The sequence below is a fragment of the Puccinia triticina genome, chromosome 6A, assembly GCF_026914185.1.
Source record: "Puccinia triticina chromosome 6A, complete sequence".
In the NCBI taxonomy this organism is placed as follows: Eukaryota; Fungi; Basidiomycota; class Pucciniomycetes; order Pucciniales; family Pucciniaceae; genus Puccinia; species Puccinia triticina.
In genome coordinates, this window is record NC_070563.1 from 6,074,327 (window position 1) to 6,087,618 (window position 13,292).

Genomic DNA, 13,292 nt, shown 5'->3' on the forward strand with positions numbered 1-13,292 from the left:
GAGAGAGAAGTCTGAGAGACGTCTGACATTGGAGAGAGAAATATAACCAGCAGAGACAATGTGTATGGACAACGTGTATGATGACATTGAAGAGAGACAGAGAACCAACCAACATAGACAAAACTCGCACACACGCTAGTACAGGATAGATAGACACACAAGCGAGTCGTACAAATTATCTTCTAGCTAGATATTGATCGTATTTACTAACGTTATCAACCAAAGCTGTAACTACGCCTACCTTCAAGCCAAATTGACGGATCTCATTACGAGAGAGGGAAGATCCAGGGCGGAAGTACTTGTGGGAAATGATGTCGTTCTCTATGAGGATTTTGTGAACCATTGATACGTCTCTGAGTCGTAAAAACTGCAAGTACTCGAGAATCGGTGGATTCAAGTCGGGATTACTATCCGAAGACGGAGCTGGAGGAGTAGGAGGGGCAGGCGCGATGTGAGTGGATGGCTGCAATGATGATGCCACATTGGCATTGGCCACCAATGATCCTACATTTGCTGCGATGGCCTCAACTATAAACTGTTGCAACGATAAATTGGATTGCAACGGTTGTGGTGGATCGGCATCGGCTAGTTTGGTCTTCTTTGCTCCACGAATGCAGTAAGGTAGCAAACTTCTTGGGGGGGACGTCAAGTTAACTCCAGGCATATCGGGGTCAAGCTAAAAAGGCAGATAGATCAGTAAGAAATATACAGAAATAGACCAAACGTTCAAATAGCTCACAATACACATGGCCCATTCTTGACATGCATTCATTGTGACCACAACGTACTTGTTGGGATCCGACGGGTTGATGAAGACCGGCGTGTTCGTATCGTAATCTTTATTTAAAGCGCAGCCATTTAGAATCTTGCGCATTTGAAAGTTAACATCGTTCCAGTCTTCCGGGTCGATTTCATCTTCCTCATCGTCCTCGTCAGTACCAGCCGCAGAACCATCGCTTTCGTCATCTCCCGCCGCCTTGCGCTTGAGAGCTCGGTTATCTTTGACCGCTTGTTGGTACTGGGCTCGTTTGGCCAAGAGGTCTGCTTGTACTCCGCGTTTGATAACCGTGGTTGGATTGGTCATGCGGAGTGTCAAGAAAGCCTCCGGGTTTTTGACTTTGGTGTTGAGAAACGCATTGATCCAAAGTTGATAGGAGTCGACATTGGTTATCTTGACCCAGTCGCATTTGAACCATCCCTTGACTCGGGGGATGCTCACGAACCAATTCAGTTCATGCTTCTTCTTATTCTTCCCGAGCACCTCAAGAACTAAACTACCCGTGTTTGCAACCGCTTTATCACATCCCGACGCCACAAGTGATTGAAACTCCTCAAGTGTTGTTTTCCCCGGAATGATCGTCACATTAAAATCCACTTCGGATGGAACTGGCATCCAATTCTTGATGTTTTTTTTGCCTCGTTTAGATACAAAGAGTTTGAACGAAGTCGTCACATCCATTTGAGTCGACTATAACTCAACCATATGTACAATGATCAGTTACGAATCAATATCTTTCTTGTTAAAGGGTAAGAGGGAGGAGGGAAACTCACTGGCTGGGATGGTAAATCACTACTCTTTTTCAAGGGCTGACGTCGGCTGTTCACCGGTAGCGGAGCTGGTGTATCAGGCAAGTCGGGTTCTTTGGATTTGTGTTGCCGAGCAGCAGGTGCAGCCATTTCTGATATTTCTGGCAAAGGTGATTCGCTGTTATCCGGTGGCGGAGCGGGAGGCATGATTTCCGTCATAGTTGGCTGTGATTTGGTCGGGTTGTGGAGCTGGAGGATGATGATTTGGTTGGGTTTGCGGAGCTGGAGCGGATCGGGAGGATTTTGGATCGGGAGGATTTTGGTTGGGCGGATGGATGGGGCATGTCTGCGAGTGGCACCCGCGAGAAAGTAAGTGCAAGTGGCACCTGTCAGATAGTGAACAACAGGATTTGCAAATGAGTATGATACTCGTCAGAGTGTGTCATCCACCAGCTGCATACATTAGATTATGTCAAAAGGCAGAAACTGCGAGCTTTAAACGTGTATCTCCATGTTTTTTGGGAACAACAAAATTTCATAAATTTCTCGGGTCCAAGCTTTCTGGGAAAGACAATAATAGTGGATTTGGTCATATTTGATACCCCCTATTATTTGTTCCACTTGAGCAATCTTCATTTTTTGGAAACTAATTATTAACAAGAGATGGATGGTGGTATATGAATTCTGAGTAGACCAAATTATAGAAGGATGATAAAAGTCTGGAAAGGTGTGGTTCAGCCTCAGGACCTATATAAGAGAGGCTGGGGGTGGAGCTATTAGAAAGTTAAAAAAGCTTACAGCCTAATGGCACTTTCTGCTCCCCTATGAAGTTGTGGGATAATATGTGAGTCCCTCCCTGTGCCAGTCGGAGGGTTAGCTTTGCCGCCAGCCACAACTAACCTTCCACCAGGGGGGACTTGTGTTGAATGAGGGTTCCAGTGTTAATTGTATCCTATGTTTTTGGCGGTGAGCACAGCACTCTAGCTGGGCGGGCATGCTGTGTGACTTGCGATCTACGTATAAACTGGCTGCCACCAACAGGAAAATGCATTAAATAAGGGGTTTCAAAGTAGACCCGCACAAGGCAAGGCAAGCCGGCATTCAACTCAAATGTTGAACATCGACTTGCAGTCTCCCTGCAAAACTGGGTTATGCAAAGTGACCTGCATGCACGCGCAGGTCTACTTTGAAACCCCCTAATATGTAGATGAACTGGCCCCGCCGGCATCAGTCTACATAAGACCCAAAGCCCAAAAATCTTGCCAGCCTGGGCAATACGTCTTGACATGCTGACAGTTCCCTTAAGACACATTACCCTCTGTTGTCAGGCCATGGTCACTTTGAAAAATACACCGGAAGCCCAACTTGACTTCCACCTTTTTTTGAAAGCACCAACACAGGAATATCGATAAAAAGAAAGAGACTGAATTGGGTATATGTGTCAAAGGTAATTAAGTGGGAATAGTGATGGTGGATGGGATATTGGACCTGGAGCAAGTGGAAGAGGGATCGTAGTACATGCTTCACTTGCGTTTATTACTTGCTGCTACTTTTCCATCAACACTCAAGACCTACGAACCAGAAATCAGACAACCATCCAAACCCACAACCGTCAAACATGGAATCCATTGACAAGAATGGGAGATGAGAGTGAGAGGAGAACTGACGGCTGAAAAGGCCTCTTGGGGTATTTCAACTTTGCCAATACTCAACGACCTCAGCTTCTTTTTACCTTCTTTCTGTTTTTGTAGATGTTTCATCTACATACCCCACAAGCAAGATTAATACTCAGTGTATGTCCTAAAGATGACTGGACTGGAAAAAAAAAAAAAAAAAAACAAGAAAAAAAAACAAGGAAAGAATGTGCCCACCTTTCGTTCATAATGTCCCCCGTCTGGAAAGTTATAAAATAAATGAAAAAGATCAGCGGTGAAAATTCAATGGGAGATGGTCTATGATTAGTCATAAATGGAAATCGTACATAAACCAGCGGTCACATCTTTCCTAACAGCCGTGATCCTGCAAGACGAAAAAAAGTGATTAGGACCTGAGAAAAGAGAGTGACAGGGATCTGCATGAAGAGGGAGACACCTTTCACTAGCAATGATTTTAGAGCCGATTGCTGCTTGCAAGGCGATTTCGAACTGTTGTCTAGGGATGACAGATTTGAGACGGGAGAGGATAGCCTTAGCCTCTCTGAGCGCATGATCGCGATGGACGACGGTGGCGAAGGCGTCGATGGGCGAGCTCTTATTGACGACGATATCGACTCTGACGAGGTCGGCCTCGACAAAGCCTTCGTCGCCCTCGGGGGTCTCGTAGTCGAAGGTGGCATAGCCCGACGAGAGAGACTTCAGAGTGGAGTGGAAGGTAGTGACAATCTCGGAGAGCGGGATCTTGTATCGGATCTCCACCCATCGCTCGTCCCCTTCCAATACCACCTCGCCATCCTTCTTCGTCTCTGACGAGGGCGCGGCGATGTACTCGAACGTCTGCTGGATCCCCCGATGAGACTATCATACACTTTGGTTAGCTGCTGCCCCTCAGACCTCAAGGCTGCGGACATATTCACTCAACTGAACATAGCTCCATAACCGGTCCTGTGAATCGATCCGGTACAATAATCGTCCCATCAATGATTCGCTCAAAGACTTTGACGCCATCAGCCCGATTACGAACATTGGGGAAATCGATTGGCTTCTCGATCATCGAGGTCTTGCCCTTGCTGACAACTATCCAGATGCACGCCATTAAGAAAAATCAAAAGAAAAAGAATAAAAAGATGTTTGGGTCCATGTTTTTTACATATTTTATTATATGTTTTTTTTTATTTTCGATTGAAGCTCAGCAGGAAATGGACTGGATACGAACGTTGGAGTGGGACGAAGGGTCGAGTGATGATCACCTCGCTGGCATATTCATCATTCAACCTTTGCCGGAAAACGTCCATGTGCAGGGTGCCCAAAAACCCTAATCTACAACCGAGGAGAACAAAGCTTACATCAAATTTCCATCGTGCCAGAAATGAGATGAGCAGAGAGGGTAGACGGACCTGAAACCTTGACCTAGGGCCACACTAGACTCCTTATTCACAGTCACGCTTCGATCATTCAGTACAAGCTATTGTATTCAAATTTGGTTCCCAAAAACTCATCAACCTCCGTTCGATTGTTGGATGTGTTGAAAGGTGAGGGAGGAAAAGTACTCGTTGGATAGCGTCGGCCAATCGGTCAAAAGCATTGCTGTCGATCGGATAAAGGCCGGCAAAAACCATCGATTGGCGGGTCTCGATGCTCCGATTAACCGGCTCGATTTCCGTCAATGGTGTTTTGGCGGCATAAAACGTGTCTCCTAGGATAGCTGTAGGGATCAAAAAAGATCGTGAATGTGTAGAACAGTCTATCGAGTCAAGTTTGGTTTGCTGATCATGCTTACCTTCCTTGGCATTCTTCATCGCACAGGTCAGCCAGCCACATTGACCGGCATGCAGTCCTGATGGGAGGGAGAGCTGATGAGGGTGCATGATTCCACAGTCGGCAACTGAGATATTTGGCATACACAAAAAGAGTAGAAATGGATTGGTGAATGACTTGAAGAAATTGCAAGTCAATTGAATTCATGGATGTGCACCTTGAAAGGTCTTGCCGGTCTTGAAAGACTTGATTTTGTCGCCTAGAAGCGCGTAAGTTTAGCAGGATGGTCGCGGATCGTCCAGAGTGGAGGATTGGGGAGTGATACCTTTTTGGATCCTGCCATCGGCGATCGAGACGAGGGAGACGACGCCCTGAAAATGATCGAACCAGGAATCGAAGACGAATGCGCGGAGGGGGCGATTTGGATCGGCGACGGGCGGAGGCAGCTTAGCGACCAAGGCTTCCAACAAGTCCTCGACGCCCTGGCCGGTCTTGGCGCTGATTTTGATGATGTCTTCGTCGGGGCGCGAGTCGTCGAGCAATCGGCCGACTTGGAGCGCCACTTTCTCCGGCTCGGCGGAGGGCAAGTCGAGTTTGTTGAGCACCGGTAGGATCGTCAGTCGGCGTCTTCGGGCGGCTTGCAGGACGGCCAGAGTCTGGGCCTGGACACCTTGGGTCGCATCTACCAGCAGGATCGCCCCTTGTGTGGCTGACAATGAGCGCAGGACTTCGGTGGTGAAATCTACATGCCCGGGTGTGTCAATCAAGTTGAGTAGGTAGGTTATTCCTGATTGGGAGGTGTAGAACATGCTGTTCGTTCCATCATATTTCACAAAAAAGGGGGAGATAGGCCATCACTCTCTCTGGAGGCTCAACTTGATGACGCATGGGAGACACTGGTACGCACCTCACTGCAACCGCCTTGACAGTAATCCCTCGTTCACGCTCGACGGCCAGTTGATCGAGAACTTGTTGGTTCCTTGCCGGACCCTGGTTGGGATTGGCGTGGCCAGACGAAGATGACGCTGATGACAAAGGCTGCTGAGGAATGGTGCGGGTGAGTTCGAGGAGTCTGTCCGACAGGGTTGATTTGCCATGATCAATATCTGTTTTTTTTTGAACCAGCAAACCAGCATTCATCAATTTTCTTTTCTTGAGTTGAGAGTGGGATGGATGAATACTGACGGGCGATGATGGAAAAGGAGCGAATAAGGTCAGGTGTGAAGCTGGATAGGTTGATGGGCGTGGATTGTTCGGCGGCGGCTGGTGGGGGTTTTGTTGCGTGGAATGTCCGGTACTGTTGGTAGCTTGTGCTTACTCGTATTCGTGGTCGTATCGTTCTTGTGGTGGTTCTTATCATCTTCTGCTTTCCTGGCCTGGCTCGACGAAGAACGGCCGCATTGGAAAAGTTGGTCCGCCGTAAAGTGGGCCCTCAATTGTCACAGATCACCTCATCCGCATACATGTCACACACTGACACACAAGGCACAAACTTACTTACCACATTTGGCAAAACACCTTTGCAAAGACATACATAAATATGCCTTGAACTTGTGGTCTGATGGCTTCAGAATAAAGTATTCTTGGGGTTGCTTGTGAATGTGGAGGCGTTGGCGCGAATGACCAACATCCTAACATCAGGGTTTCAAACCTCATGATTTGTGCTTGCAGGTCCAATTTGCAGGTCTCTTTTTCAGGAAAAATTTCCCTGCCAAGGTTGAACTGAAATATGGTCAAGTTTGAGACTGAGTGCCCATAAATTCTCCTGAAAATTTGTGTTTTCAGGACCTTGAGGCTTTTGACAGTATTCAAACTTGGGCTTGTGATCCCCCCACCCCCTAAATAGGAAATCCTCATGGGGAAAATTAAACTGGAGAGATGAAGAAATAATTAATGCAACTTAGAGCATCCACATTGGTGGCTAATTCACCAGGAAAAAACAATGATCACTTGCCTAAAAGTGACATGAAATAGTAAAAAGGCCCCTTTTTACTTTGCTATGTCACCTGCAGACAAGTGATCATTGTTTTTTCCTGGTGTAAGTTGGCACGAGCTAACTTAGTCATCTGAAACCCGGCTAGCGCTAGCCAGACCCCCGCAACCGCATCTGTTGGAGCTACTATCCAGCTAAGTTAAATCACATAGCTTGTCTTCAGTGGTATCAACCACATTGTTTTTGCCAGCATTGACTCGCAAGAATAACACATCCAATTCCTGTTCTACAGTAATAAAAACACCTTGTCTCTTTTCATCTGGTTATGAAAAAACACATGGACAAGCAAGAGTGTAAATGAAAAGAAAGGTCATGAGTAGGAGAAAAAAACAATGTACATAGTGGGTGTGAGGAAGCTAGCAAGCAAGAGAAATGAGATCAATCCATCAACGGTGAGCGAGCAAGAGCAAGAAGACCAACCAACCAAAACTGATCCAGGAGAGTACCAGCAGTCAATTCATCAACCGCGAGCGAGCAAGAGCAAGAAGACCAATCAAAGTTGTTGTTTGTTTTCTTGTTGTTTGTTTTTTGTTGTTTGTTTTTCTGTTTGTGTTTTTTGTTGTTTGTTTTTGTTGCTGTTCCGTTTCGTTTTGCTTTCACCAACTTGTTGATCGAAGAGTACCTTGGGCAGCTCCCTAGCCAAGAAGCTAGGCACGGCTAGATTTAGCTTGAGCTAGCCAGGATTCTAGCTTTTTGATAAGTTAGCCGGTGTGGTGTGCCAAATCTGTTTCAAGTATCAAATTACATAAAGTGATGGTTGAATACATGAGAAGGAGATATATTCTTAGATTTATTATTGCATAATTAGATTTTGAAGGTCATTTAACCCCTAGTCACTCACTTGAACCACTAGGATAGCTCCACTCAGTCAAAAGTTATTTGCATTAAAAGGTTTTGTCATAACATAATTACATAGTATAGGATTATAGTGATAGTACATATTATTTCATCTAGGCACAAGTACATAGTTGGGGTGTAGTTTATACAGGGACATTGCATGTACCCCTGTATAGCCACATGACATCATCAGTCACATGTTTGATCACACGTTTTATCACATGTCTGACTAGCAGAATTCTGTCTGCAGAAGGCAAAGCTTCTATCAGCAAAAATGCCTCAGAAGAACCCTCCTTGATACATGTAATAGTCTCTGTACAGCAGTACATGTCACATGATCCCACTAGCCAAAATCCCTCAATAGAAGTTTCCATGCAGCAGAAATCCCTCATAGGAGAAGTCACACTAGCATAAATCCCTCAACTGACGTCACCACCAGCAAAAATCCCTCACATTTTACTATATAAGGAGCATGCTTCCTCCCCCCTCATTTGAATTCAGCATGTGAATAGCAGCCACCAACCAACCAGTCACTCATTTATTTAACAGTGTGATCTCAAACATCCACTCACCCAACACCTGTGATCATAATCAGGTTCTTAAATAGCTTGTGTCATTGCACATCATCTGCATTGTTTGATCTAAGTCTGATAGAGACTACTACACATAGTGATCTCTATCAAGGTTTTGCCACAACAATAAATAAATTTTGTTGTCAGAATCCTTGTGTAGTACAATAGAGGGGCAGGTCCTTCAAACCACCCGTAACATAAATATTGCTTAACTGCAAATATCATATTTGTTATCTCCCCCTCACAGAACTGCCACCCGTCCCAAAGGAGTTCTCACACCGGGTCTTAGCCCAACCCTATGCGGATGACCGGCGTGGCTAAGTGCCTTAGCTTGGGCTAACTTAGCCACCAATGCGGATGCTCTTACAAATTCTGTGTTTTGCATTCAGATTAAGCCTGATAGTTTATTTCTGAAGGGAGAACATGATAATTCAATTGAAAAACCTTGACAATTTGGGCCCCGTTTGGCAGCAGTGATGTTATGTAATAACCACTGCTTTTCTATAACCGGGCCTCACCAAGGCCCATATTTTATCACTCGCATTTTTGGCAGTTTTGAGAAGTTATGAGGGTCATCACAAGTTTCCTCATCACTCCTCATCATCCCCGCCATTTCCAATATAGTACCCCTGGGGGTGTATTTGGGGTGATATCGGCACCCTTACACAACACACCCCCAACTCTACCTCTGTTACTCACCTCAATGGCCGGTACAGACTTTGTACCGGTCACCAAGCGGAGTACACACTCCAATCGATGGGCCAACACAACCAGTCATCAAGATTGATGACCAATCCAACACAATCGGCCATCAATGACCAATGGACATCAAAGGGACATTCCCCTCAATGACCATTGGTCATTGAAGGGCCCATGTATCCCCCTGATGACCATTGGTCATCAAGGAGAATATGTACACAGTCCCTTTGATGACCATTGGTCATTCGAAGGGACTATGTATTCTCCTCAATGACCATTAGGGTTGCTAATTGGGCCGGCCCAAACTGGCCCACACGGATTTTGCTTTGACCCAACAAGGGTTCGGGGCACATGGAGTGGGCTAGGACCGGGGGATTCTTTGGAATGCCCCGATCATGAGCAGATGGGCTGGGTTGGGCCACAGTTCAGTTTGGTCGGACTTGGGTCAGGCCCAAGACCCGCATGGATCATAGGACACCGGGATGGTGACCAATACCATCCCACTTCGACCGACGACAAACAGTTGACTCGCCAGCGGCCATCTCAAGCCGAGCTGGATGAAACCAGTGTTTCCCCAGTTCTCGAGACTCGCCAGACCACGCTCCACGCCACCCATCAGACTCATCAGGACAATCTCCGCTGTCCACATGGCGAATCAATCTAGTCAATTTGGCAACTGGCCCGCAGACAAAGTAAGAGCAGATTCTTGTTCCGTGCCGACTTTGATTAACAAGTGAATTTCCTCTTTTTTTCTAGGTCCGAAAGACGTTCTTCGAGTACTTCGCCAGATCAAACGGCGTGGGGCACAGTGTCGTTGGCTTCAGGCCAACTGGTCGCTTCTCCCATCGTTGACACTCCTCGGTAACTTTTATTTCAGATAGGTAAGTGAAACAAAATGTAATAGTAGGAGTAATTATAAAACTTCAAGGTCATCTATGTGATTGTTGCAAATGTTTGTTGGATATCTCAACCAATCTTGGGCACAGATCAATGCCTCAAAAATTGGTATACTAAGTTGACTTCTGAATTCATCGAGAATCCAACCACCCGTTGAGAAAGCAGATTCCGAAGCTACAGAGGTCATCGGTGCCATCAGCACTGTCCTGGCCAGTTTGGAGAGATGAGTTAGTTCGGCCTGGTTGGCTTTCCACCAGTCAAGGATTTTAAAGTGATGTGATCGACTCCATGGTTTTTGAGGCTAGTGTTGAGAGGTTGAGAACCAGAAACGGTGACCAATGCCCACACAGTACACTGTGGGCTACAATGGGCTGCACAAAGCCCGGAATACAACCTCAGGTGCCCATGGGCTGGCCCATTTCAGCGTGGGATACATAAAAACCGACATCTGCGGCGCGGGTTGCCCATGGGCCAGCCCAGCCCAATTAGCACCCCTAATGACCATTGGTCATTTGATGACCATTGGTCATTTGATGACCATTGGTCATTTGATGACCATTGGTCATCAAAGGGACTGTGTACATATTCTCCTTGATGACCATTGGTCATCCAAGGGACCATGTCTTCCCTTTGATGACCAATGGTCATTGATGGGACTATGTGTTCCCCAAAAGGGACTCTGTATTCCCTTTGATGACCATGTACCGGCCATCGTCAAGAGGAGTGAAACACTTGATTAGCCTTGCCGGTTTGTACGCTCAATGGCCGGTATTTACCGGCCATGGAGCTTGTTTAGAGATGGCACTTGGGTACCCAGCACCCACCAGCAGGTACCCGGAACACCCGCTGAGCACCCACCGGCGGGTGCCGGGTGCGGGTGCGGGTGTTCAGTTTTTGGGCAGGAAAAAACGGGTACCCATCCGGGTACCCGCCCATCTTGGTGGGCCAGATGGATCAGAGGGATCTCTCCACTTGAAGAGGTGGGAGGTGTACATACCACCTCAAGCGGAGCGATCCCTCCGCCCAGAGGTGTGTGCACCTCCTCAACCGGAGGGACTCCTTGACCGGGAGAGTCCCTCCGGCCAAAAAGCTTGTGCACCTCTTTGACTGGAGGGATCCCTCCGGTCAAGGAGGTACTATACCCCCGGGAATCCGGGAGGAATCCCCGGTTCAGCAAGTATATTGATGACCGGGAAGATTCCCTCCCGGTCATTGATAAATAATCAATGGCTGGGAGGACTCCCTCCCGGTCATCAATATAATTGATGGCTGGGAGGACTTCCTCCCGGTCATCGACATAATTGATGGCTGAGAGGACTTCCTCCCGGTCATCGACATAATTGATGGCTGAGAGGACTTCCTCCCGGTCATCAATATACTTGCTGGAATGACCGGGAGGAAGTCCTCCCTCCCGGTCATCAATATAATTGATGGCTGGGAGGACTCCCTCTCGGTCATCAATATAATTGATGGCTTGATGGCTGGGAGGACTCCCTCCCGGCCATCGCGATGAGCTTTCTGACTGTGGTAATCCCTCCCGGTCAGTGAGTGTATGTATTGCTGACTGGGAGGGATTTCTCACCGGCAGTGAGTATATCAGAGCGGGTACCCGCCCCTGCACCCGGCACCCACCAGCAGGTACCCGGTATACCCGCCGAACAAACGCCGGCGGGTGTTGAGATTTTGCAAAATTTCAGGCGGGTACCCGCACCCGCGGTGGGTACCCGGGCGCGAGAGGCCATCTCTAAGCTTGTTATTTAGGCAAGCTGTATGACACGAGTGGCAGCCAAACACTCGTGTTATCTTGAAATATATGAAATTCAAGAGTGATGTGCATCACATTAGGTAAGTGTGCAATATCACATAACATGATTGCTGCCAAACGGGGCCTTGGTGTTTCTGTTTAGTTCTTTTCAAAAAATATATATGAAAAACTGAGTGCTTCCATGGAAAAATGGTTACTTGAAGTCAATAGTGGGTTGGCTACGCTATCATTAGCAACAGTGCAGCATAGTGCAGTGTAATGCCACTAAAACCAACAGTATCTCCCGTTAGCTGTTACATAGTGGCATTACGCTGCAGCTGACCGGTGGGAGGCAAAAAACTAACCCCATACGCCATATTATGCCTCTTCTTAGTGGGTTTTCCACTAAAAGTGGTATATGTAGCGTGGTGTTAGCTCCAGGCTGCTATAGAGTGAACACCCTGCCACTCCAAAACCAGCCCCCCCCCTCAATGGCAGGTCTGCGCCGGCCATCAAGGGCAGTATGTACCCTTGATGACCGGCACAGGCCGGCCTTTGAGGGCAGTATGTACACTTGATGACCGGCACAGGCCGGCCATTGAGGGCAGTACACTTGATGACCGGCACAGGCCGGTCATTGAGTGGACACACCCCTCTCAATGACTGGCATAGACCAGTCATCAAGCGGAAACACCCCTCTTGATGACCAGCCTATCCCGGTCATCAAGAGGGATCTGTCCTCTCAATGACCGGGATCCTCTCAATGACCAGGATAGACCGGTCATCAAGAGGGATCTGTCCTCTCAATGACCGGGATCCTCTCAATGACCAGGATAGACCGGTCATCAAGAGGGATGGATCCTCTGGATGACCGGTCTACACTGGTCATCAAGAGGAGTGTGTCTCTCAATGACCAGTCTATGCCGGTCATTGAGAGGAGTGTGTCTCTCGGGTGTGTCCACTTGATGACCGGCCTGTGCCGGTCATCAAGTGTACTGCCCTCAATGGCCGGCCTGTGCCAGTCATTGAGTGTAAATACTGCCCTCAATGGCCGGCCTGTGCCAGTCATTGAGTGTACATACTGCCCTCAATGGTCAGCCTGTGCCGGTCATCGAGTGTACTGCCCTCAATGGCCGGCCTGTGCTGGTCATTGAGTGTACATACTGCCCTTGATGCCCGGAGCAGACCAGCCATTGGGGGGGGAGGGGCTGGTTTTGGCGTGGCAGGGTGTTCACTCCATACCAGCCTGGAGTGCCTGGTTGGGCACTCCAAATGGGGGTTGGTTTTGGAGTGAAAAATTTTCCACTCCAAAAATCTTGGAGTGGTCCGGAGTTCACGCCTTTTTTGGTGTGCATCCGGCAATATTTTTCTTGATGACCGGCCTATCCCGGTCATCAAGAGGGATCTGTCCTCTCAATGACCGGGATCCTCTCAATGACCGGGATCCTCTCGATGACTGGTCTATGGTGGTCATCAAGAGGGGTGTGTCCGCTCAATGACCAGCCTGTGCCGGTCATTGAGTGTACTGCCCTCAATGACCGGCCTGTGCCAGTCATTGAGTGTACTGCCCTTAATGGCCGGCCTTTGCCAGTCATTGAGTGTACATACTG

General features: G+C 47.8%; 2 protein-coding genes across 2 annotated transcripts; one reads left to right on the top strand and one right to left on the bottom strand.

Annotated features, from left to right (window-relative positions):
- Positions 1-3,050: 3,050 nt before the first annotated feature.
- On the bottom strand, positions 3,051-6,472 carry PtA15_6A687 (uncharacterized protein; the record flags this gene model as incomplete). The annotated part of the gene is made up of 15 exons (XM_053170418.1): positions 3,051-3,098; positions 3,195-3,287; positions 3,399-3,421; positions 3,509-3,546; positions 3,619-4,040; positions 4,105-4,259; positions 4,399-4,502; positions 4,580-4,647; positions 4,733-4,887; positions 4,963-5,067; positions 5,158-5,199; positions 5,266-5,750; positions 5,848-6,046; positions 6,126-6,371; positions 6,442-6,472. 15 exons carry the CDS (start codon positions 6,470-6,472, stop codon positions 3,051-3,053), a joined length of 2,214 nt encoding a protein of 737 aa, XP_053021612.1.
- A 3,126-nt stretch (positions 6,473-9,598) lies between these two features.
- PtA15_6A688 (uncharacterized protein) lies at positions 9,599-9,893 on the top strand (the record flags this gene model as incomplete). Its single annotated transcript, XM_053170419.1, has 2 exons — positions 9,599-9,733; positions 9,798-9,893. The coding sequence occupies 2 exons, from the start codon at positions 9,599-9,601 to the stop codon at positions 9,891-9,893; spliced, it is 231 nt and encodes a 76-aa protein (XP_053021613.1).
- Positions 9,894-13,292: the final 3,399 nt, after the last annotated feature.